The sequence below is a fragment of the Diabrotica undecimpunctata genome, chromosome 6 (assembly GCF_040954645.1).
Source record: "Diabrotica undecimpunctata isolate CICGRU chromosome 6, icDiaUnde3, whole genome shotgun sequence".
Lineage (NCBI taxonomy): Eukaryota > Metazoa > Arthropoda > Insecta > Coleoptera > Chrysomelidae > Diabrotica > Diabrotica undecimpunctata.
Window position 1 is genome coordinate 95,118,520 of NC_092808.1, and position 25,454 is coordinate 95,143,973.

The 25,454-nt window shown below is 33.5% G+C and overlaps 1 protein-coding gene across 3 annotated transcripts in view; it reads right to left on the minus strand.

Annotated features, from left to right (window-relative positions):
- The window catches only part of LOC140443589 (uncharacterized), a 224,418-nt gene that overhangs the window by 48,025 nt on the left and 150,939 nt on the right, over positions 1-25,454 (minus strand). Inside the window, exons 5-6 of one of the 3 annotated variants that reach the window (XM_072534935.1) lie at positions 25,186-25,319; positions 5,988-6,451 (exon numbers count right to left, since the gene is read on the minus strand). The exons of the other annotated variants lie outside the window; for them this stretch is intronic. Coding sequence (XP_072391036.1) covers positions 5,988-6,451; positions 25,186-25,319 — 598 coding nt within the window. The remainder of the gene's footprint in view (positions 1-5,987; positions 6,452-25,185; positions 25,320-25,454) is intronic. 3 annotated transcript variants of the gene reach the window in all.

The window sequence follows — 25,454 nt, forward strand, 5'->3', positions numbered from 1 at the left end:
CCTTTCCTAATGTTACTTTTCCCTACATACGCCAATCTCTATCCTTCACGACGCTCTTTCGCCCTTTGTACTTTCTACCTTGTCTCTTGAATGCAAGAAATTTGTACTCTCCTTATTTTACCTGTAAGACATCCAAGATTACAAGTCTCTATATCCTGTATTTTCAGATAAAAGATGTCAGTAAAGAGAATTAATATTGGTAAAAACATAGAAAGTTTAGATGGAGAAATGTAATTAGAAAAGCTGATCCAGTTTAGGAATAAAGATAAGAAAATGATGATGATAGTATACATAAATTACAAAAGTAGGAACATATACAAGAATAAAACAAGTGTTAATTTTTTTAATTTATCAAAACAACCTGTAAACATACAAAAATAGATAAATCCCCAAGAAGTGGAAGACACAGAAAGTGTCAGAATAATTATATAAATCAGCAATTAAAGTTAGAAAGAACGTATATATATAAAAAAACCTAACCAATTTGCTTTATTTATTTACTTCAAGCCTAGAATGACTACGACCACGACATATTCTGGCTGTAGCCTCTACGACTACGGGAGTTCTGATTACGAGAGGATGTCCTCATCAGAGATTGGCGACCATCAACTGGAAGTCTTCTCTATCTTGTGCTAATCTGCTGATATCGAGCCCTTGGCGTAAGTGTTACATCCAAGAGAACTTCTGTCATTCGATGCCTCATCTTTCTTCGATTTTTCCTTCAATGAATAAATTCAGAAAACCATACTTATCTTTTCTAAACATACGGCCAGAATAAACTACTTTTCTTCGCTGTTGTTAATGGTTCCTTATCTTTATACATTCTTTACAATACTCGATCATTTAATACTCTCCCGATTCGTGGTATATTCAATAATCGCCGGTGCAACCACATCTCAAAAGAATCCAGAAGTGACATGGTTTATGTGTTTAACGTCCATACCTCAACTCCGTACAACAGTTGTAGGCGTACTCAATGGCACGCCATTGAGTAGTCAGACGCAGGTCTCTATTGCAGAATAGTTTCATTTTGAAGAGCGTACTCCTGGCTAGTTTGATTCTAATTTAGACTTCATCATCAGGATTCAATTTATAGTTTAGCCAGCATCCCAAGTACTTAAAACTCTTTACTCATCCTATGTTCTGATTTTCTATCCGTACTCTGATATTGTCTGTATCACATTTGCTGATGACCATGGATTTTGCTTTCTTTTTATTTGTTTTCAGACCATAGTTTTGACTTATCTTATCGACTTAATTTAATAGGAACTGTAACTCTTTCTCATTATTGGCAAGGAGGACTGTGTCATCAGCGTATCGGATATTATTAATAGGTTTTCCATTCACCTTTATTCATATTTCTATATCTTCTAAGGCCTCTTTGAAAATGGATTCAGAATATAAATTGAACAAAAATGGCAACAGTATTTAGCACTCTTTGACTCCGTTGAGAATTTGAATATCCGGTATTACCATATGTCTGACTTTTATGTGAGCTGACTGTTTCCAATACATTTTTTTGATAGTCCTTATGTCTTTACCATATAACCAAAATTGCTTGAGCAGATTTATAAGTTTGTAGTGCTTCATGTTACCAAATGTCTTCTCATAATCTATAAAATATGCCAAGGTATTCTTCTGCTGATCGAGACTTTTTTGGATTAATATTTGCATTGCGAATAAAGCATCTCTGGTGCCGATACAATTTCTTAAACCAAATTGGCTTTCACTTATGTTTTTATCTATCTTTTTCCATAGTCTAGAGTGTAGGTTTAGAGTAAATGTCAATACTAGTTACATTTTTTTGAGTTGGATTTAGCGTGACAAATGTAAGTAGATTATAGCTATTAGGTACGTAATTTTCCAACATTATATATTATATTAAAGAACGTAAGTACAAGATTAATACTTTTAGTTTCGTTCAAAGCTTTAATTAGTAAAGATTAAAGGACGACGGAATCTGAGCCGCAGAAGTATGTTCTGGATGAGAAATCTAGGACAGTGGTTTGGTCGCACCACAAGCGAACTATTTAGAACAGCTGTAAATAAAGTTCGAATAGCCTTAATGATATCCAATCTCCGATAGGAAAGAAACGGTAAGAAGAAGAAGAAGATAGCTTTACTTAATTTTTCTTCAAGTATGTCAGGCCCGGTCAACTAGCTACCTGAGTGTTTTATTCGGTCTCGATAATCAGCAAAACATTCTAATATGTATGGTTTTCATATTTCTGCTTCTTTCTGTTTATCTACTACGAAACGAATCAAAGATGAACGTCGAATCCGCCTGTTGTATATATGTGCCGTAAATATGTTACGCACAAAAGAAAACGTTTTTGGATGCATTACTTTTTATCAGCGAAATCGACAACTTTTTATGAATATTTGCGTAAATTTTCGATTACAGAGATATTCTCTTAAAGGGAGCTTTTCTTTAATGGTAACAATAAATCTTTAGTGCCGAATTCTGGTTGTTCGGACATCACAAAATATTGTGGAAGATCGGAGCAGTGGGCGGCGCACTATTACGGAGTGTATTATTTCTGGTCGCAAGAATTGTTGGCCTTTCCATTTGATTGACTGTTAAAATTGGTCGTAGTTGTCTGATCGTGGTCGTAGTAGTGCTAGTGAGCCATAGCCGTATAGATCAGGGAACAAACGATTTTCTCATAACACTCAGTGATACAGGTATGTAATAACTGCTTTTGATAAATTTGGTGATAAAAATATGTAAAAAAAAATATGCAAAAGATTACTTCGTCATTTTTTACTTATAAACAATATATAAACAATGTAAGATCGCTATTTGATTTCAAATACTAAAGGTGAAGACCTGTAAACTATATAGAAAAGTGACACAATTTTACTGAAAAATATTGTTCTGAAGCTATTTTCTTGTGGCATTTTAAAGTAATTACTATTTAAATGGGAATAAGTCACAAAAAAGCTTTTATCTACAAAGTTATGCGTAAACTGTTGGGTCTACATGAATTCTGAAAGCATCAAATTGAAGAAAAAAGCTAAGAACCGGGGCTTTGTTCATAAACAGTAAGAAATTTAAAGAGAACCATTTGAAAGATTAGGAGTTCAAGTTTAGACAAAAAATTCAAAACGATTCCTTTAAAAATGAGCTGTCCGTGATGCGCCGAAGATAAAGGGTTTAAAAGCGAAGCAATTTTACAATTTTAAAAACTGAATTCATAAATTCAAATTTATAAAAAACGCAATATCTCCGGTTCTAATGAACGAAAATTTATGTTTTATATTTAATATCCAGTACCTGGTGGCATATACAGATAACGACATTGTTTTGTTGACCATAGGAATTAAGATTTATTGCAATCCCATCTCTAGACTATATTTATTATAATCCTCTAAAACTAATTTTTTGGTTATTTTTTAGCCTTAATAGCAATACAAATAAATAAGTAATATGCTTTATTGTCACTGAAAATTAAACAAATTTTATGGACAATGCTTATGACAATAGGACAGGAAAGAAGAAAAAAAAATCAGAATAAGAATCGGTTGTACTTTTAAATTAAAAAAAAACAATAAAATTCTTCCAAACTTAAACATAAAAAAGACTACCTAATTAAGAACCTACAAAGAAAAACCAAAAAAGAGATCGTTGGGCGCTAAGTCACAGGATCTAGTGGGCCATTTAATTGTACCACGTGTACTTATCAGTCTCAAAGTTTGAAAATGTTTAATGATATTTTTAACTGTTGTAACACTTGGTGGGGGTATATTTTCGAAGGCAACAATAAATAAATCAATTACTTCGCGTATCGAACGATCCTGACAATACCATGTTACATGTTGCACTTTTTCTTGGACGGTATACAACATAATATTCATTTTATTAATTATTTGTTTATTCTTTTGAAACTTTGTTGAAATTTTTAATGTCAATGTGACAATTACCACAATTCGTACCTACTGTGAAATGAATATAGAGGTGGAAACATGTAACATGTCACAGCGATTGCCATTGTGTTGTATGTTTAATAAAACAATATCGTGATCTGTATTATAAAAATGCATTTAGTTTGTTTGTAAATTGTTTATTATTTAACCGAGTAATTTGTTTAAACAATATAAAATAAATTATTATTTTGCAAAATTTTAGGCCCTAGAGGCTTTTGTTTTGAGCCCCTCGAGACTCCACTTTTACGGTTCTTCACTTGTACTTTTGAGTCTCTTCTTCCCATTACTTCTATGTCAGTCCGGGACGGCATCAAACCACTTCCTAATTGGTTACCCTCTTCTTTTCTTTCTTTGTTCTCCTGCTTGAAGGACTCTTAGGACGTTTCCTTCTTTTGGCATTCGTAAAACATGTCCCAACAATCTAACTCTCTGTGTTTTGATTTTCTGCCTTCTTTTAGGTCTCTTATAGATGTCCATTAGCTCCTGGTTTGCTCTTCTGCGCCATTCTCCATTAGCCTCCTTTATTCCACCAAAAACTTTTCTCATGATTTTTCTCCCAAATTTCTAACTTTTTATTAATTGTCTAAGTTTTACATGCATAAATGGAGAAATAAAAAACTGCTAACCCGGGTTATAAGGGTCATAGGATATTGTATTTTTTTTAATTCGTAAAACTGCCAACATTTCGTATAAAAAAAATTAACTTCCTATATGTTGATGCTCCTCAGATATTTTAAATCACTTAAAATTACAGTACTTTTGTAAACCTATTTTATAATATTTAACATATTTTTTTTAATTAATAAATAATTTAATTTGATGAAATAACCCTTCTTCTTTAATTTGGTGTTTTCAGAGTTCATGCAGACCTAATAATTTACGCGTAATATTGTTGTAGATAAAAGCTTTCTGGGATAATAAATTTCAATTTTGCAATGTTAATTGAAACTCCTTGAAATTTGGTTAGGTAAATATATGTGATATTGTCCCTATTATCATATGAATTTTAAGTTTTTTGTGCATATTTAGAAAAGTTTTATAATCATTTTCAAAAAAATTTTAAACAAAGCTTTTAAGCTATGTACTAAGCAACAAATTAACAAAAATAACTTTAAAAGTATAACTTTTAAATATAATTTACTGGTCTTCACCTTTAGTAAGTATTTGAAATCAAATAGCGATCTTACATTGTTTATATATTGTTTATATGTAAAAAAATACCTTTAATCTTTTGTATATTTTGTTTATTACATATTGGTATCGCCAAATGTATCAAAAGCAGTTGTTGGATACCTGTATCAACGAGTGTCACAAAAAAGGCTCTTTATTTGCCAATTTATCTGCTTTACAGAAAATTGACACATATAAGTAAAATACAACAAGAACCGATCAAACGCAGAAATTCATTTTGTAATAAGTAAGACTGTTAATAAACTAAGTGCCGATGATTATGTGGTTTGGTAACTCTTTAAAAAGTGTTTGGCAAATCATATTTAAAAGACGTGATATCGATCAATAAAGAAGAAATATGAACGTCTGAAAATAATAAAGTCAATAGAAGATATTAGGCAATATAAATATTTCGACAAAGATGAAAACAAATGCTTTTATAGAGATAAAAAAGTATAAAATACTAATAAGCACAAAAAGCAGAGGAGAAATCCTTTTCTGCTTATGGTTAGAATCGACTAACTAATAAAAATATACCAAGAGCGCGATTCAGCCAGGAAATATAAAATAAAACCGAAAACATACTACATATTACATACATTTAACATTTCACAAGCCACAAAAACATTTCATTCAACAATAAAAATCTCACAAAAAGTACAAGATAGTACTTTCAATACAGTGAACGTAGTACCCTATTTTGTCCAACTAACCAGTAGAACAAAATCTGGAAATAAAGGTAAAGATGTAAACATTTAGTTACTTTAAATAATCATTTCAATGGACTGCAACAGTCATACTAAGGCAGTAAAATTGTCAACATATGAATAATTTAAATTAAAAATTATTTCGCTAAAAACGGCTGATGATGTGTTTTTATTATATATTACTATTAACATCCTCTTCGTCGTCAAATCGATCTTCCTCTTCGTCATCATAATCGTATTTAGGCCTCTCCTTAATACGTCCTCTATTAGGTCGTCTATTATACGGCCTTCTGTTTTCATTTCTTCGACCACTATTGCCCCTCCTTTCATATCTGTCGTCATCATATTCATCTTCGTATTCATCGTCATAAAGAGGTCTAGGTCGAGGTCTAGGTCTCTTTCGTCCACGAGATCTGGGCCTATCATCGTAATAAAAGTCATCGTAGTAGTCTTCGTAGTAATCATAATAGGGACGCCTTCTTCGATAAGGACGTCCAACACCTCTTCGTGGTCCAGTTCCAGGACTTGATGGAATAGCGGCGGTTGCTACTGGTACTGGGGGAGGTGGAACTGGAGGGGCGGGTGTGGTAGGTATAACCAGTGGTCTACTGGTTGTTGTAGTGTCTGCTTTATATAGGGCATCATTCCTATAAAATAAAGAATATATTACAGTCAGTATTCTGCTAAAAACAAACAAAAAATATTAAAATTATTCGCCCAAGCTGTTTAAAAATTTTTAGATATATTTTATTACGATTAAATTCTTGTTCCATAAACGGAGAACTATTACTTAATGTAAATGATGACTTGACAAGTTGAAAGAGAGATATGAAAACTGATGAAGACGAAGAAAAAGCTACCTAGTATAGCATGAGATGTACACTCACAATTATCATGAAGGTGTAAATTATACTTAAAAGCATCGTATTACACAGAAAACTCGTTGATCAATATTGTTCTGAATGATCTACATCCTCCCGTATGAATTAGTTTTCCGTTTTATCCATAACCATAGTTTATGCGGAATATTCCATTTCTATTTCCAGATGTCCTTTAGTATATGATGTATCTCCTTGTATGCCATTTTCTTCTGGTTCTTTAGCTTTTATGCTTTCTAGGACAGGCTTCTTGTTATTTTTAAGATTTCAATGTTGTATTCTTCTGTTTCATCGATGTAGATTTTGCAGTATCTTCTGGCTGTCTTATCAAATACGTCTTTTGCCTGTTGTCATATAATTTCTAGTTGCACAGGATTTATTAAAATCTTAAATACTCATTTCTTTCATTTCTTCTTCTTTATATGCAGTTTATTCTTTTATTCAATGTGATCTGAGTCACGCTCCGCTTACACCATTTATTTCTATGAATACATGGTCTATCTAGTTAACTGTTTCCCATTCGGAGATGTCAATTTCACTTTATATTATATTGCTTTCCTTTTGAATTGGATACTTCTCACCACCATTATTTATTCCATTGCAAACGCTCTTTGTTTTCGTTTATTTTATTGTGTTTGTTATATATATCTACAGTTATTCAATAATTTTCATGTTTAGCCACTTTCGTGTTTCACTCGCCGATAGATATGCTTCTGTTTTTACCATTACGTCAGAGCAAACATATTCTTATATAGGATTAAAGAACCTTAATACTTGTCATTTCACTAATAAATATGGATTTTGTTCCTAACAACCTGTCTCTTGCTCCGATTTTGAAGAGTCTTAAATTTTATATATATTTAGGGATTCTACAGTATTCACTGCCTTCCCTCGCTCAACCGTTTCCATCTCTCTCTGTTGTTCCATTCTCCATCGTTTAGTCCTCTCTTACTCATGGCGTCGTCTACTTCGTTCCTCCAGGATTTTTCTGGTCGTCCTCTTTTCCTCCTTCCTATGGGGCTCCATTCGGTTATTCTTTTTATCCATCTGCTGTCGCTAGCTCTTCTTACATGTCCATACCACTTTAGTCTTTTTTGTTCTATATATGTTAGTATGTCTGTTTCTATTGATGTTCTTTGCTTTATTTCGTCATTACTTCTCCTATCCATTCTTGTTACTCTGCAGCATCTTCGCAGGCATTCCATCTCTGTTGCTATTATCTTACTGCTGTTTTTCTTGTTTATGATCCAATTTTCGGCCCCGTATGTCATAATACTTCGCACTAATGTTTTATAAATCTGCGTTTTTGTCTTCTTAAATTTTAAATATTAATAATTTCTGTTGAGAAGACAACAATATATAAATATACTGCAGCTATCAAAATACTACACACAAATTGAGAACTCCTTTTATAGTCAAGGTAGAGCATGGCAATTAGCCATTAATTTCAAACAGATCAGCCACAAAATAGGTATTTTAAGGATCATGGGAAAATTCTTCAAACTGAGTATAATCAACCGAAGAGAAGGGAGAAGAATAAAAAATACAATTTAATGAACAATTGAAATCTTCTTATTATATATGCCCTCAAAAAAACATGAAACTTGTAATTGGTGACCTAAACGTAAAAATGGTAAAGTACAGTGTAAAGTAAAGTGACACATGATGTCACAAATGAAAACAAAGTTCATGGTTGCTATATTCTCAAATGTATCAGATCATAGTATCTAATGATCAATGAAAACAGAACAAAGCTCATGGCATAAGAGACAGACTAAAGAATCAGAAACATGGGATACAACTTTACCATCGATAACTATAATTTTAAATTGGTGCAACAGTTTTCTTATAGAATGCTCTGAATTCTTTCTCTCTGTTGATGTTTTCTATATATTTAAGTTCCTTGTTTAAGTGGTTTCGTTTTTTTCTTTTGTGTATCCTATTTTCTTCTCTTTTCTTTGTCTGGTAATTCTTTACAGTTGTTCTAGTTAGTCGGGTAAGCATCTTTCTGTAAGCTTAATTTTTTCTTTTGTTGCGTTCTTGCATTCATCGTCAAACCAACGATTTTTACGGGCACAAATTTCTGGCAAAACAAAAAATAATTCAAGGCAACCAAAAAACAATGCAAAAGTCAGAATGGCGATTTATTAACAACAAGGAAAGATGTATTGAATAGATAAGTGGAATACTTTAACCAGGCACTTAATATAGAGAAAGAAGAAGAAAACATTGAAGACGAAAGAGATAAGATAAGGGGAATAGGCGAGGGGGAGAAACCACCAACGATTCTTGAAGTTAAAGATGCAGTTAAAAAACTAGTCAAAAACAAATCACCCGGAATAGATACTCTCCCAGCTGAACTATATAAAGAAGGCAGTCACGATACCATAATGGCATTACAGCAGCTATAAAAGAAATATGGCTACAGAAAATACCAGGCTGATTTCAGAGGTGGTAAATCGACAATTCATCAGATTGCAACCCTGAAACAAATTTTAGAAAAAACACTGGAATATGGCATTGATACTCAACACATATTTATAGACTACAAAGCAGCCTACGACTCCCTGAATAGAAGAGAAATGTTCAAAACAATGAAAGAGCTAGGAATACCAAATCAGTTGCTAAATTTAACAAAACTAACTCTTAAAAAAGTTGAATGTAGAGTACGAATTCAGGATGAACTGCCCGAACCTTTTAAAACAAATAACGGGGTGCGCCAGGGAGACCCTCTTCTGTATATTGTTCAATCTGGCACTGGAAAAAGTAATACGTATGTCACAAATCACAACCATTGGTTTAATATATAATAAATTAGTGCAAATCATTGCCTATGCTGATGATATCAATATTGTTGGGAGAACGGAAAACGCTGTACGAGAGGCGTATGTAGCATTAAAAGAATCAGCTAAAAAATTGGTTTAATAATAAACACCAACAAAACGAAGTATATGAAAATAAGCACGCAATCACAAATCCTACGACCACTTTTTATAGAAAACGACGTCTTTGAAGCAGTGAACGAATTTGTATACCTGGGAGCGCTCCTTAACATTGAAAATAATACTACCGCAGAGGTAAGCTGCAGAATTTGCACGGCCAACAGATGCTATTTTAGATTCAATTTCCTCCATAAATCCACAATTTTAGCAAGAAATACAAAAATACAACTCTACAAAACAATAATACGCCCAGTCCTAACATATGGTTCAGAGACCTGGACTCTAACAAAAAGTAATGAAAACATGTTGGGATGTTTCGAAAGAAAAGTACTAAAGCAAATTTATGGAGCAGTGAATGACAATAGGGTGTGGAGAAGACGACACAACTTCGAACTTTATAGAATATACCAGGAACCAGATATCGTGAAACATATTAAGATAGGCCGTTTGAGGTGGATAGGCATAGGGCATGTACTGCGGATGGAACAAAATGACTTAGCTAGAAAAACGCTCCTTGATAGATCCATTGGTCAGAGAAGAAGAGGAAGACTCAGAACAGGGTTTCTTGATAACATCAATGAAAACATGAGAAATATGGGAATACGTGCTTGGCGGAGGGAGGCGATGGATAGGAACGACTGGAGAGAAATTCTTGAGGAGACTAGGGTCCACGCAGGGTTGTAAAGCCGGAATGATGATGATGATGCAACAGTTCTCTTACCTGGAAAGTATGATAAATGCTGCCAATATAATATCAGAAAAAATAAACCAAGAAATAACGCTTACAAACAGAAGCTATTATGGGCATATCAACCATCTTCGAAGACATTGTATAACAAGAAAAACAAATATTATAGAATACAGAATCTTAATACTCTCAGGCCGAATGTATAAATCTAAGATGTCTGTGCTTTCTAACATATATCTTTTCGATATAATCGAGCTACATAATAAATAAAACAAAATAGCCGAATCTAAAGATGTACAATACAGTAGTATTGTATAGTAGATTTAGTTACTACAATAAACATTAGACGCCTTCAGCGGATATAACATCTGATCAGAACAAATTAAAGCTACCCTGTAACATATTGACAAAACCCAAAGGGATTAGGCGACTAGTGGATAATGGATAATAGGATAATGATGAATTTCTTTAATTAATTCTTTGATTCTGCTCTTTGAAAATGGTTTTATTATATTCCAGGTTACTGGCGTAATTGTTTCGCTATTTGTATGCGTAAACGTTTTGTTTTTTCTTTTTTCAAAGTTTTTGTCTGTGTTTATTATGGCGCCATGACCGATTTTTATAGTGTTCTCATTAGTGAACATTTGTCTAAGAGTCTACAGTTTTTTCTTTTCTAATATAATATTTTCTAGTTTTTGTTTAAACTTTTGACTTGAATTTTTGTTCAGTAATTATTAATCAGATCAAAAAGAGAAATGAACTGTTTGAAAGACAATTTAATATACCTTAATATAAATATAAGTTACTGCTTATGGTTTATATGTATACCAACCGATAAATAAATGAAAAGTGTTTATTTGGTATTTATAACGAGAATAAAAAATTTGTGAAAGTTTTACATTATTGCCTTTTTTAGCTGAAAATTACGAATTATTCCTTTTTCTTAGCTGATGGAGCAGTTCCAAGAGTGTTCCAACGTTGTGAGAACACTTCACTCTTTTATAGAAGAACTGGAACAGGCAGAAAGTGATTTACAACTGTTTATGATGATCGCTTGATTGGGTCAACAATATTAAGAAATCGTCATCTTAATGTATTTCAAGTGCAACAAGAAATTCGTAAAGTACGAATAGTGGTTATTACTCAGTAGACAGTAAGACGAAGACAGACAGAAAATGGAAAGTGTACCGAAGACTAGGAGAGCGATATGAAGAACGCTACATTGAAGAGTGGAGTGCTTATGAAGGTATTTTCTGCATGCTTTGGGGTGCAATTTCTATTTTAATTCGTAAGGTTAACTTAACGAGAAAGTTTAACGAAAGCTAGATACATCGAGGTGATTTTAGCAGTATATGTAGTACCTAAGTTTATTTTTCTTCTTCTTCTTCTTCCGCTTTATAAGCAATTCTGCTTGTTCATTGTCGGATTAATACCTCTATGGAAGGTTGTTACTCCATCTTTTGCGCGGTCTCCGATACTTTTTCTGTCGATTGGTGACACTATTTATCTCTTTCTATTTTGACCCCACCAGTCTCCTTATTCTGTTTATTTCATTCTTTTTTTCTATTTACTGTCCTTTCGTTTATACACTGTACGTTACATTTTCTTTTAATGTCTTTACTTCTCTTGTGATCTCTCAGCGTATTTCTTGTAATTTTTCTTAGTACTCTCATCAGTGCCGTTTGTGCCGTTTCCAGTCGCCTTTGTGTTGTGCCTATTGTTTCTGAGGCATATGTAATAATTATTGGTCTTACAGTGGCTTTATAAATTCTTGAATTCATCTCAGGGTTAATATGTCGGATTCGCCCTATAGTGATATTAAGGTATTCTGTCAGTCTGTTTGCTTTTTGTACTTGATCTCTCATTTCTTTGTCCAGGTCTCCATAGCTGGACAGTGTCATTCCAAGGTATTTTCGTTCGACGGAAAAAGAGTCGTTCATCCCACAAGAAATAATTAATATGTTCCCTAATCAATTATCATTTTTCTGTTCCATTCTTTTTTTCTATTTAGTGTCCACTCGTTTATACCCTGTATGTTACATTTTGTTCTGATCTCGTCACTCCTCATTTGGTCTCTTAGCGTGTTTTCTGTAATTCTTCTTCGTATTCTTATTTCTGATATTTACAGCACTCTCTGTGTTTCGGCTGCGTCGAGTCTTGTTTCTGATGCATATATCATTATTGGTTTTTTACTGACCTTATAAATTCTTGATTTTATCTCACAGTTAATGTGTAGGTTACGCCATATAGTGTTATTAGGGCATCCTGCTAATCTATTTGCTCTTTGTACTGGATCTCTTACTTCGTTTTCAACATTGAAAATAGTCCCTACATTGAAATTAAATCTAATACCGTCTTTCTGTTTTAGTTCATATTCGGTTTCGAGTACCAGAAACTAAATTTACTAAGAATTTTTGCCGTGATGAACGGCATGTGGAATGCAAATTATTAATTCCCTTGTGGACTAATTTATCAATCTGTCTGCTTTGCAAGTTGTAGAAAGCACAGTGGTAAAGATTTGAATTTAGTTTCGCCAGGTAGGAAATCTTATGATTTCTCTTGTTGTTATTATATGTCATTGTAACGTCTGTAAATAATTATTTTTATAATTATTGTCCTATGACGGGAGAGATTTAATTTCAATTCAGAGAATCTGCATTAGTCGCTCTGATGATACCTAATGAGGTTAAAATACGTATAAGCGGCTGGTGGATGCCCTGAATTGAAATTAAATCTAATAACGTCTTTATGTTCTCTTTTGCTCTTGTATTAAATCTGTGAACTAGTCTCTGGAGGCTATCTTCATGCTGGGCTATCAACATTATATCGTTCGTGTAACAGAGAATTTTAGTTTCATTATTCCCCATTCTGTATTCTCTTCTTTTATTGACGCTTTTGATGATCTTTTCTGGTTGCTTCTTATCGCCCTTTTTGAATCATAAGATTAGTTCACTTGTCCATATTTCTGGTATTTTATTATCCCATTTTTATTTGCAGCTTTTATGTTCTTGAGTTTTTAAGTGTTTTTTTTTGTACTTTAAGCTTGTTTATGTGAACTTCTTTGTTTATGGTAATTTCTGCTGTTTGTGGTTCCAACTTCACTTGTTGTACATTGTATATATTGTAACTACTTTAAATAGTCAATCCATCATGCATCCTTTTCGATATGCTTTGGGTATAATAATTCCTTTACCTCCGTTCTTTGACCTCTTATAAATTGTAATATTCCTTATCACTTACTAGACTCATTCGTGGCTTTATACAAAATATCTTTTACACACAATACACTGTAATCTAGGAGGTTCTCTTTTCTTCCTTCTATTTGGTTTCTATTTTCAAGTTCTCAGCGGTATTCTCCTCTCATATATCTTTCACACATGTCCATACCAGAGTCATTTTCGTTTTTCTATCGTCATTTAGTATCTCCGTCACATTCATTAGTTCTCTAATTCGTTCATTTTTGACTTTGTGCATTAGTGTTAATCTGCAGCTTCTTATCCAAAACATAATTTCTTTTGCATTTATTTTAAGTCAGCAGTCAGCAGCCTTCCACTATTGTCTTAAATATTTGGTGTTTAGTTTTGCTTGTAATATCGTCGCTCCATATAATTGAGTGTAATTTTAGTGTCTTTTATTTCTTTATTTTATTTAATATATTCGTTTCATCTGATCCTATATTTTGTTAAAGTTATCCACAAGTATTTATATTCTTCTTACATCGTTTTTATCATATAGACGTTGTCGTTTTTGCCTTCTGCCAAAATTATATGATCATCGGCAAACAAAAGGCTATGGATATAGTTACTTCCATCTGTCCACATTTCTAGTTCCAGTTTCTTATGTTTGATCTATATAAAGTTTAAATAAGGCTGGTGATAGGGCAGCATCCTTGTGAAGTCCTTTAACTACTAACGATTCGGAGTAGTTTTGACACTATCATAGGCCTTTCGAAGGTCTCTGTGAAATTCAGCATTGAATGTTATTGTTTTTTCTATGAGCTGTTTTGTAGAAAATATATTATCAGCACGTGAGCATCCGGGATGAAAATCACCCTGTTCTACTGAAGTTCGTAGCTGTTCCCCATCCTTTCTTTAATGATTTTCCCATACAACCTATCCACAGACGGTGTAACGCATATTTCTCTATAATTATTGTGGTCTTTTTTGTTTATGTATGGAGCTTAAGTAGCTCATTTTCCATTCCTTCGATATTTTTCCCTCAAATAAGCATTTGTTAAATAAATTTTTTAATTCTCGTATTTCTTATTTCATTATCAGATATATCTGAAACTTGAGTTTGTCTGTCTCTTATTTCGTAGGTTGGGGAATATATATTATTTTTTTTTGTATATTTAACCCACTATATTTTACCCATTTGTCCATTTCTATTGGTTCTAGTTTTACCCTTTTATGGGTATTCTGTCTGAAATTTCTCAATGTTTTCCATACCGCCTTTGCTTTTGAGCTTCCCGCTAAGCTGTCTATATCTTTACATTTTTTTTTTTGCCAAAATTGTTTTTTCTGCTCTATATTTCTTTTTTTTTTTGATTCATAAGTTGACCTTCTTTATTCTCTCCTGTCTTCTTGATCTCTTGTGGTCAGCCACGTTTGGTAAGCTTCTTCTTTTCTTTTATGCAGTTTTCTATTTTTGTTGTCCACTAGTATCGTTTTTGTTTTTATAATAATTATAGAATTATACTATTGAAAGGGAGAATGACCAGATAAATTACTTATTTGGTCTTTGGTCATTATCCCCTTTAATGACTTCTTCTCCTGCGAAGTGTATTTGTGTTTTAATGTTGTTCTTCATTTGGCATTTCTCGTGTATCTTTCGTTTTTGATGATAGTCTTAACTTATAAAGAAAAGAGATCGACTCGTCGTTTAGTCTATCTGCAGGGTACCTTCAGATCGATTCTTATCTGTAAACCAAATCATGCTCCATTTCTTTTAAGAGGCGTTCCCAGTGCTAGTTTTTAATTCTTCTTACAAGTATATCTATTTCATTTATTATTCTTCTGTAATCTTCGTACATTTGGTGTGTCTTGTTTTACATATACTTCAAGTAACCTTTTTTCTTTTCCTTGCATTTTGCTTTCACCTGTGTATAGAACCGGTGGACTTTTTCGCTTTGGGAAAAACTTGTTTTTATTTATCTTTCTTTCGCCCAGAGCTTCTTTAGCTCTGGGTCTATGATGTCTTTGTGGTGTATTCTGAAATTTTATTTTTATGCTTACATACTAGCTTATGATCGCTTCCTATCTTTGCCGTGATTAGTGTCATTACATCCAAAATCTGGGGAGGAAGTTGCTCTCTAGTTGAAAGAATATACTCGATCATAGATGTTTAACACAGGCGTTAAAGTCACCCATAATGATGATATATATTTATTCTGTGAAATTTCGTTTACTATGCTCTGTTGTTTTCAGGTGCATAAATTGCTATTGTGAAAGTTCTATCACATTAAAGGCGTTGACGTCTAGTTTAATCTTTATGCCTACTATTATTTCTGCGACAAATTTATAGTCTTCTACTGGGTTTACAAATTTCAGGTGTACCAATAGAGAAACTGCTTCTTTGGCCCTTGTTTCTTTAGCGATACCACTGTAGAACATTAAGAAGTACTTATCTAACATAATTTGACCTTTTTACATTTCCTTTGTCTCTCGAAGTACACATATATTAATACTCTTCTATTTGTTCTACTGTAGTTAGTGATTTTACGTTCCAATACCGATTCGCAGAATATTTTTCAATTTTCTTTTTCTCGCATTGATTGTCATCATTGAATAAGTCCTCTTTCGAGCCATAACCTTGTCTCTATGAGTAAAATATTTACAGTCCATCAGTATGGTGCTAACCTTACAAAAAGCTCTCTCATGCTTAATCCAGGCGTAAGACCAGCAACAGTACTATTAAGCTACTTGGTCCACCCAACAGCACTGATAGCGGAGCTATCCTAATTCATAGGGAACCTTAAGAAGAAAGAGGGAAAGCCACTAGAAATACAAAAATTTAATTTTAATTACGATTTATATTTTGATTGTCCGTTAGATAACCACGCGGGATAGGCGGCGGACTCGCATTCGCTTTACTGTCGAATTGCTTTAGGTCGGGTCCTGGTTTGGGACCGAAAAACAAAAAGGCTAACGTGATAGCCTTTTTACATGGTAATCTTTAAAATTCTAAATGAATCTGCTACTTAGACTGGAACACGCTGGTGAATCTGATCAACCTATGGATGAGCAGTATGGCAATAGATGAGCTTGCGTCTCAGTGATACCCTTAGATATATCACAACTGGAAGAACGTAACGCCTAATAAACAGTTACTGTTTAACAGGAATATTTCATCTAACTGAAAGTAGAATGACACACGTCTACGCAGAAATACATAGTACCTTAAGGAGAAGAATCTGTACCATTATAGTTTTGTGATTATGACTTTTCGTATGATCATTTACTTCAGCGTTCTTGTTTACTTGTTGTTCATTAATACTTAACCTTTCAGAGTTAACGTGTGAACTATGATTCTGCTTGTAGAATTATTTGTCGATTTTTGACGATTAATTAGGATTTCGGTCCTGGCGTGCTCGCTAGCTTCAAGAGAGGAGATACTCTATTCAGTACAGTTGTAAGAGTTGCCTACTGCATTTAGGTCTGTTGCTATATTGAATTGCGGAACGTGAGTCCGCACATTATACAAGTTGTCACAAATCTTCAGATAAGATTCAATTTTAAAATATTTTATTTCTAGGGTAAATACAAAATATTTATGTAATTTATAATTGGAAGTGATCTACTGATTATGTTTTCTGTATATTTGATTGATATAAACTTATTTTTTTTACAGATTTTTTGATTATAAGTTTTGAAAAGCAACAAGCATATCTTCAAAAGCTTCACGCGGATTTTCTCTCTGATTCTGAGCCAGAAGTTAAACCTGACGATGACGATGCTAGTTTGGAAGAAAATTTGGAAGAGATACCGGACCACGATACCGACATGGAGGAAGAAATTGAGGAGCCAATCTCAGAAGTCTTAAATGTTCCACAAAGAGTGCCGCATTTCATTGGTAAGGATGGAACAACTAAATGAAAGAAACATGCAGAAAACCGCCGGATACGAACTCGCAGTGACAATTTAATAAAGGTAAAAATTTCTGGAGTAACTAAGGAAGTACGACATATGAAAAGCACATCAAAGATTTAGAGTTGTTTGTTTCCTGAAGAGATTTTGTAAACTATTGTAGACAACACGAATATCTTTATTAAACTGTGTTCCTAAAATCTCAGTAATAAATCTACAAAAAAGACAGATGTTTAAGAACTTAAGGAACTATTGGGTCTTTTATATATAGCTGTGGTTACCAAAAATAACCACAGAAATGCAGAAGATCTTTTTAGGACAAACGGCTCATCGGCAGAGATTTTTAGATTGACAATGTCCCTTGCACGGTTCAAGTTTTTGCTCAGACACATCCGTTTTTATGATAAACAAACACGATTAAAGAGGCAAAAATATGACAAATTGGCAGCTGTGAGTGAATTATTTTTCGATTTTTTTATTTTAAATTTACCTAAACATTTTTTATTATCAGCATGTACAACGCCAACGGTAGATGAAAAACTGGAAGCTTTTCGTGGCAAGTATGGCTTTAGGGTATATACGACCAATAAACCTAATAAATACAGCATAAAAATTTATGCATTAGTAGACTCTAAGTTTCTTTATTCCGCAAATCTAGAGGTGTACGTTGGACAACACCCACCTGGCCCATTTAAAGTTGATACGAGCAATATTTTTCTCGTTCCTTGCCTCTGTAGTCCTATATCTGGTTCATACAGAAATGTAACAATGGATAATTTTTTTACGAGCCTCAGTATGGCCGATTTTTTTTTGAACGAGCATTATCTGACTATGATAGGCACTCTGAGAAAGCAAAAATAAGTATGTTTGGTTTTAGAGAAAAATGTACGATTGTGTCGTATATACCCAGAAAAAACAAAAACGTTTTTTTACTCTCAACGATGCACCACATAAGTGCATAATAAAGCGTATATGGACATATGGAGTGCAACTGTGCAAAGTCTTCTAATACCAAAATCATTCAGAGGATCCAATCCAAAATACTCAGAATGATTTTTAACGCGCCATGGTACGTTAGTAACAAAACACTGCACGATGACTCTGGTATACCGTTCGTTGACGACGAAATCAGCAGACTAACAAGAAATTATTTATAACATCCGTCAGCCCACCCCAACGAGGAAGCAAGACAACTACACCTCCAACCAGAAGACAGAAGAAGATTGAAGTGACAGTGGCCAACAGACTTTATTTACTAATTTCATTTAATTTTAATTTTCATTTCAATTTTAGTTTCAAATTATAATCCTACATTAATTTTATTTGTTAGTGTTAGTATTTGGAGTGTTATTAGTGGATAATTTCTCCTCTCATGTATTTACAATACTCACATTTACTAATAGCTTGTAATAGCAGATTGTAAATTTGCAAATTTAATAAAAAAAAAAATAAAAAACGATGCATCACAACGATTTGCTAGATGAATTCACGGGCAAGCCAGAAATCATCATTGGCTATAATAAATTTAAAGGAGGAGTAGATCTAATTGATAAAATGTGTGCCGCCTACAATTGTTCTCGAGCTACTCACCGATGGCCTATGGTCATTTTTTATTCTGCAATGAATGTAACCGGTATCAATTCATTTGTAATAAACAAACATAAATCTAATGAAATAGATAAAATGCCTAGAAGACATTTTCTAGAAGATCTTGGTACGGAACTAGTAAACGATCATCTGCTACGTCGATTTTTGAATAAGGGTATTCCTAGATCAATCAGGTCAAGAATAAACGGAATTTGTAGTAGACAAAAAAAAATAGGAAAACCAGATATACCTGTCAAAAATGCCAAAAATATGTATGCTTAAAACATGCACAATGCATTTGCCCCGACTGCCTACAGGATGGTATTTCCGAAGACAGCAGCGAATATTGACTTATTTTCGTTCGTTCATGTATCTATTTTGCGCATCTCAAACATTTGTTTTTTATTTAGTCTTTGTTTAATTTCTTAGAAATAATTGTTTTGTATTTGTTTAATTTGGGTTTTGTGTTTTATAGTGCTCAAAATGTGAAAAATATATATCTGTTAACTTTCATTTTCAAAGCACGAGTTTAAATATTAGTTATGTTATAATAAATTTGTGTGCAAATGTCTTTTTGTCTATTTTAATTATATATTTAAAAAATCGATAAATCCTCAGACCGCTTTTCTGAAAATATTTGTTTTTTGGACCTTTTCTAGATTTGCGAACTGCTATTCCGACGTTACATTTTATGTACCATCATGTCACGTTAACCCTGAAAGGTTACTATAAGAATAAATAATAATCTTAAATGCATTTAGTTAAATGTATAGGTTTATAAAATAGATGCATAAGAATATGGAATATATTGACCCGGAAGATTTTAAAAGTCAATAAAAGTCTACAACGTTATTTTAAAGGATGGTAAACTGAAACACTGGTCAAACACGTTTGAATTTTGCTTATAAATTTAAAAATATCTACATGCCAAACATCTTTTTGTTTTAATTAATGCAAAAATATTGGTATTCGTTTATTGAACTTTTTCAAGTAGTTATTAATGTGTCCGTATTATATTCTTTTTTAGGTGTCTGAGACTTTAAGGACGCTTGGGATTCTTTGTTTAAAATATCTTTGTTGTGGCATGAATATTTTTATAATAAATTTTACTTCGGAAAGAAAATAAATTATAAGGAATACTTTTATTTAATTAAAAAATACTAAGTATTTTCTATACTTCGCCTGATGATCCAATATAATATAAATCCACGTTTCATTCGTTCTTATATAATTTTTATTTTTTCTAATATGTTCACTAGTATTATGTATTATAATTTCCACAAGGAAACTTAATTCCTGTAGTTGGCTGTATACCATGTATCACAACAATTTTTATTTAGAAAATTTTCTTTATAAAATGTATAATAATAAAAACCCTTTCGGGCTACTTCGTCTAAGACTAGAAACCCCAGTGGAATCTTACGTTGCCACGTGATTAATTTCTTTTGTAACTTAAACATCATTGTTTTTAATTATCAAAGATGTAATTCAAAGTTAATCAAACTACATTTAAGGGGTTTTTACCCACATATTTAGTGGCTTCAAATATGTACATCCAGTAAGTATTAACCTTATTAACCCTTTACCATAGATGAATTAGTCGAAGCATTTGATGCACTCAGCAGCAGATATCTGAGATTAAAGGGTTTAGGACGCGCGGAACCAGGGTGGCTTTTGGAGCATATGAATGCATTGCTTGGCTAGTACTGCTGCCCAAACTGGGGAGATATATAGCCCCCTATGCCTCCTCCCATGTATCGGAAACTTTTACGAGAGGATGCTGAGATATTAGGAGGCATATTCCTGAGATATTTCGGATTCTGCAAAGATAAGAGCACAATTGACGCAATTTTGGATGTAATCGAGGCATTGCACAACATTGGAGACGAACGGCGCTGGGCGGCTCTGCTTCTTTTCGAAGTTAGAAATGCATTCAACACTCTGCAGTGGAAAGAGGTGATGCGGGCATTGGAAGAGAGGAGTGTCCTAACTATCTGATGAATGTGATGGCTAAATATCTTTCCGAGCGAAAGATCATGGTTGAGAAGGATACGCTCGTTAACGTAACGGCTGGAGTCCCACAGGGATCGGTCTTGGGTCAGACGCTATGGAATCTGACACATGACGGAGTTATGAACTGAGAGTACGGAGAAGATTTAACCCCCTTCGCTTTTGCGGATGATCTCGCTGTGTTGATAGTAGCGCAGGACGAGCCGGATCTCCGATTTTCGGTAAGACATACGGGCAACGTCGTGAAGGATGACAGATCACGAACTAGAACTCGCAGCAGAGAAGACCGAAGTCATCATTCTAAAGGGTAAACGAAAAAGACAAGGGATGGAACTTCGATGTGCAGGAGTACCACTAACATAAAAGAAATGCGTCAAATATCTGGGAGTGACACTACATCAATATGGCGGATGGGGGGAGCATATACGGGTGGTAGCCCAGAAGGCAGCGAAGAGTGTGGCTGCGATGGGGAGGGTGATGCCTAACATTGAACGACCCAAATCAGAAAGGAGGAGAGCCCTACATGGTGTTGTGCAGTCCATCATCCTTTACGCAGCACCAGTCGTGAGTGAGACGATAGAAATACCGACCTAAAAAAGGCCCATGATACGAGTAGACATAACACGTCTATTGCGAGTAGCATGCGCCGACAGGACTGTATCTGCGGCGGCCTTGTGGACTATCACGGGTTGTGTTCCTCTGCATGTATTAGCAGTAGAAAGGAGACATCTCAATGAGAGAAGAGAATATTTGACAGCAGTCATAAAAAAGAAAGATCAATAGAAAGATGGCAAGAAGAGTGGAACAACACAAAATATGTTGCTCAGTGTGACTGGATTACTTCTTGATGCAAGTGCTCACAGGACATGGGTGTTTTAGGATATATCTTCATATATTCAGAAAGACAGATACAGATAAATGCCTATACTGTGAATACTCTGACACTGTTACTCACACAATGGTGGAGTGTAATACATGGACATTGGAGAGAAACAGAATGTATAGAGAAGTAGGTATGAACCCTGTTACTGTGAGCGATGATCGTGAAGATAACGGGAAGTAAGAAGGGATGAAACATTGTACGTAATTACATTCGAACAGTAATTAAAAAGAAGAAGAGAAACAGCCGGACCAACGACAGAGAAAAGATATAGATAAGAGAAGGGAGTGCTCCGAAAGTGTCATCCCACTTTCGGAGTACGGTACGTGCGACAGTCAACTGCGCACAAGTAGGAGAGGGTGATTTTAGTTGGTAGACAGAATGATAGGAAGGCATCTGTTTACAGGATGACTTTCTTCTAAGGCAAAACGGGCTTGGATGTACTCCTCTACCCTGAATCCAACACACGCCAGCCATCCCTAGAGATGGATTACCTGGTACGATTTTTAGAAATTTCCACCCTTAAAAAAAAGTAAGTATTAACCACACTTTTTGTAAAAACCTTGGTCAAAATTTTTACTTTTACGTTTGATTTAATTTAAGTAGTTATACATATTTATTTTAGGATAGCACTCTTGATGGAATAGTTATTCCGACAATGTTCTGTGATGTAGAACGATAGGGTTTTTATTATTATACCTTTTATAATGGAATTTTGTAAATAAACATTTGTATTACAATTTGTTAAAGGCCTTTATAAAAAGTTACCTAAAATTTAAATGCACTGTTTTGTTTTACCTGATATAGCAAAGATCCGTCAAATCTATTTTGCTATATTTTAGCTGTATGTATATGGAAAATACATTTTTTTGTTTATTTTAGTTAGGATAAATGATTCAAGATACAGCATAAATATAATAGTAGAGAAAGTTTGGGTTTTCTGGCTGATATAAATCTTACATTTCAATCTTATTATTTTCATTTTTGTTAAGCACCTCGGGCTATTTGTCATTTTGTTCTTATTTATTATCTGTTTGCCATCTTATAAACGTTAAAGTTGTATAAATGTCTGTCGGAGAGCAAATAATACATCATGTAAAACCATTGTTGTAGAAGTACTCATTGTTTTATTTCTTTTTAATTAAATGAACACGATTTAGAAAATAAATTTTTTGCTAAATAATTATCGTATTTATCGATTGATAAATATATTTAATCTTTTAGTTCATGACCGTTATCGATCGTTAGATATCATGTTGGCTATCATACTCGCTATCGTGACTTTATTGACAGCAGAGGTCTGAGTGAAGACCTAACAACACTAGATTGCTACTTTAAGGCGGGATATTATGATCTAATACAAAGAAAAACCGAAACTTTTAATGCAACGTTTAATGGCAGGACTATCAAACATGACAGCAATACCATGTATCTAGGTGTGACATTTGACAGGATATTAATATATTAATGTCACCTTATAAACGTATCTGGCAAAATAACACGAAATAACAAAATTTGCTGACATAACATGGAGCGCTACTGCTGAAACACTCTGGAATACTTTGGTGTACATAGTGTCGGAATACTATGGACTAGTAAGGGTAAGTATTGCACACATCAACAAAGTTGACATTCATTTGAACCAAAAGATGGAAATAATAACTGAAGCTTTTAAAACAACCCTAGTGAGATAGCTTTCTACTTTTAGCAATATTTTCCCATCATATTTACGATGCATGCAGCAAACTCCCTAAGTAGGTAATAAACGTGATTTAAACAGGAAATAAGCAGTAAGATTTCAACAACAGAATCAGATTATATTAAAATATTTAACATTGTACAAGATTTAACGTTTCCGCTACGTTTCACTTGGCGAAAACTGAATCGCATAGTACGTGTTAATGTGCAGATTCATTGTCGAAAGACTTCAATGTGCTTTTGGATCACTTAGTCAGAGTACACATCGTAATGTCTTAGATTAAGTTAGATTAGGTTAGTTTGCAGATTGTTCAAATCGTTCTTATTTTTACCGCAGAGATCTTCAGGACTTTGCATAATTGAATGGCTGTATAATCTGGATATTGATTAATTGGTAAAAAATAAGTTACATTTTTTTACATCTTGTTTTGTTAAAGAAGCACTAATGATGAGCGTATTATGTAGAAAAAAAACTGGTATTACCAGCCTCGATAGCTTAAGGATAGAGCAGTAACTTATTGGTGTAAAAGTTTAGTAAGTGACGTGTTCGAATTCGGCTAGAGATGGGTATTTTTTATACCAAAAAACGAATATTCTTATTTTTTATTGAATAAATTTTCACTCTAGGTGCAGCGGTCTTCAAACATGCGATTCCGTACGACGATAAAACCGACTTTACTTAGTAACAATGCATTTACTGAACACCACACAAAATGATTATTCCGATAAGAAATTTATAATTGTTGATTTTACTTATTAAAAAATAAATCTGAGTACTAAATTAAAAACGCAAAATTACTTGGAAGTTTTAAATTTTTGCAGTTGATATTTATCTTTTATGGCAACAGCAATTTACAATTAAATGCTTAAAAAAATCAAGTTACTTAAGAATGAGCAAATAAATTTAAATACAGTTAAATGGCTCTTTTGTTGAACTGTAAACTACCTGAAAGAATTCAAATATCTGTAAAACCTAAAGATTCGCATATTCAATTAGAATGGAAAATCGGTGTATCTCTACGGTTATGAGACGTGGGAGGTCACAAATATGATATCAGATATATAAAGGTGATTGCAGAGTATCGAAGGGAATGAGGGATTTCACGGATGCCCTATATTCGAGAGGAATTAAAGAAAATCAAGTCAATTCAATGCAGCGCTTCGAAGATAGACTCCTGCCTGTTTCTACAGAAAAACCGGTTCCATTCCAACAGGTCCCTAAAACTTTCTAAGAATAGAATTGTAAATTCTGAATGTGTAGGTGGTACATTACTAAAATCTGCGATTCTAAATATTGCTTTATTTTCATTCGTTCATCAAAAAAAGTTTGGTTAACCATTTCCCGGTGCTTGGAAAGTGGTTAATGCATTTAAAATATATGTTTTGGACGCATCTAGGTCAACGCTGTGTTACGGTGCCGCAGAGGACTATGCTCAAAATGGTGGACGCACCATTAGAAAAATACTGTGTTCAATCATTTTTTTATAATAAATATTGGTTTTTCCTTGTGTCTCTCTCTCTCAAAACTTCAGTAACTACATTACTTGTTATTCCAGTAGAATTATTTTAATTTAAAAACTATTGTTATACGTCTTAATAATTACAATAAATACCTGTGCCAAAATCTTTTCGAATTACTGCAGTCGACCTCAGAAGCGAAGTGGCATATGAACGTCTTCTGATCAAAAGCTGTATAATTGGCACATAAGAAATCGTATCTGGTCCCATATAGACAGTGATGATATACCTGAAATTAGTAAATGTATTAACATGTTGAATTATATTTCTAATATTTAATGCATAAATGAAAAGATAGATCGGTACGCAGATATGTGGTAAAAAATGTGTTAATTATTAAATTAATAATTAAATATCTCTTGTA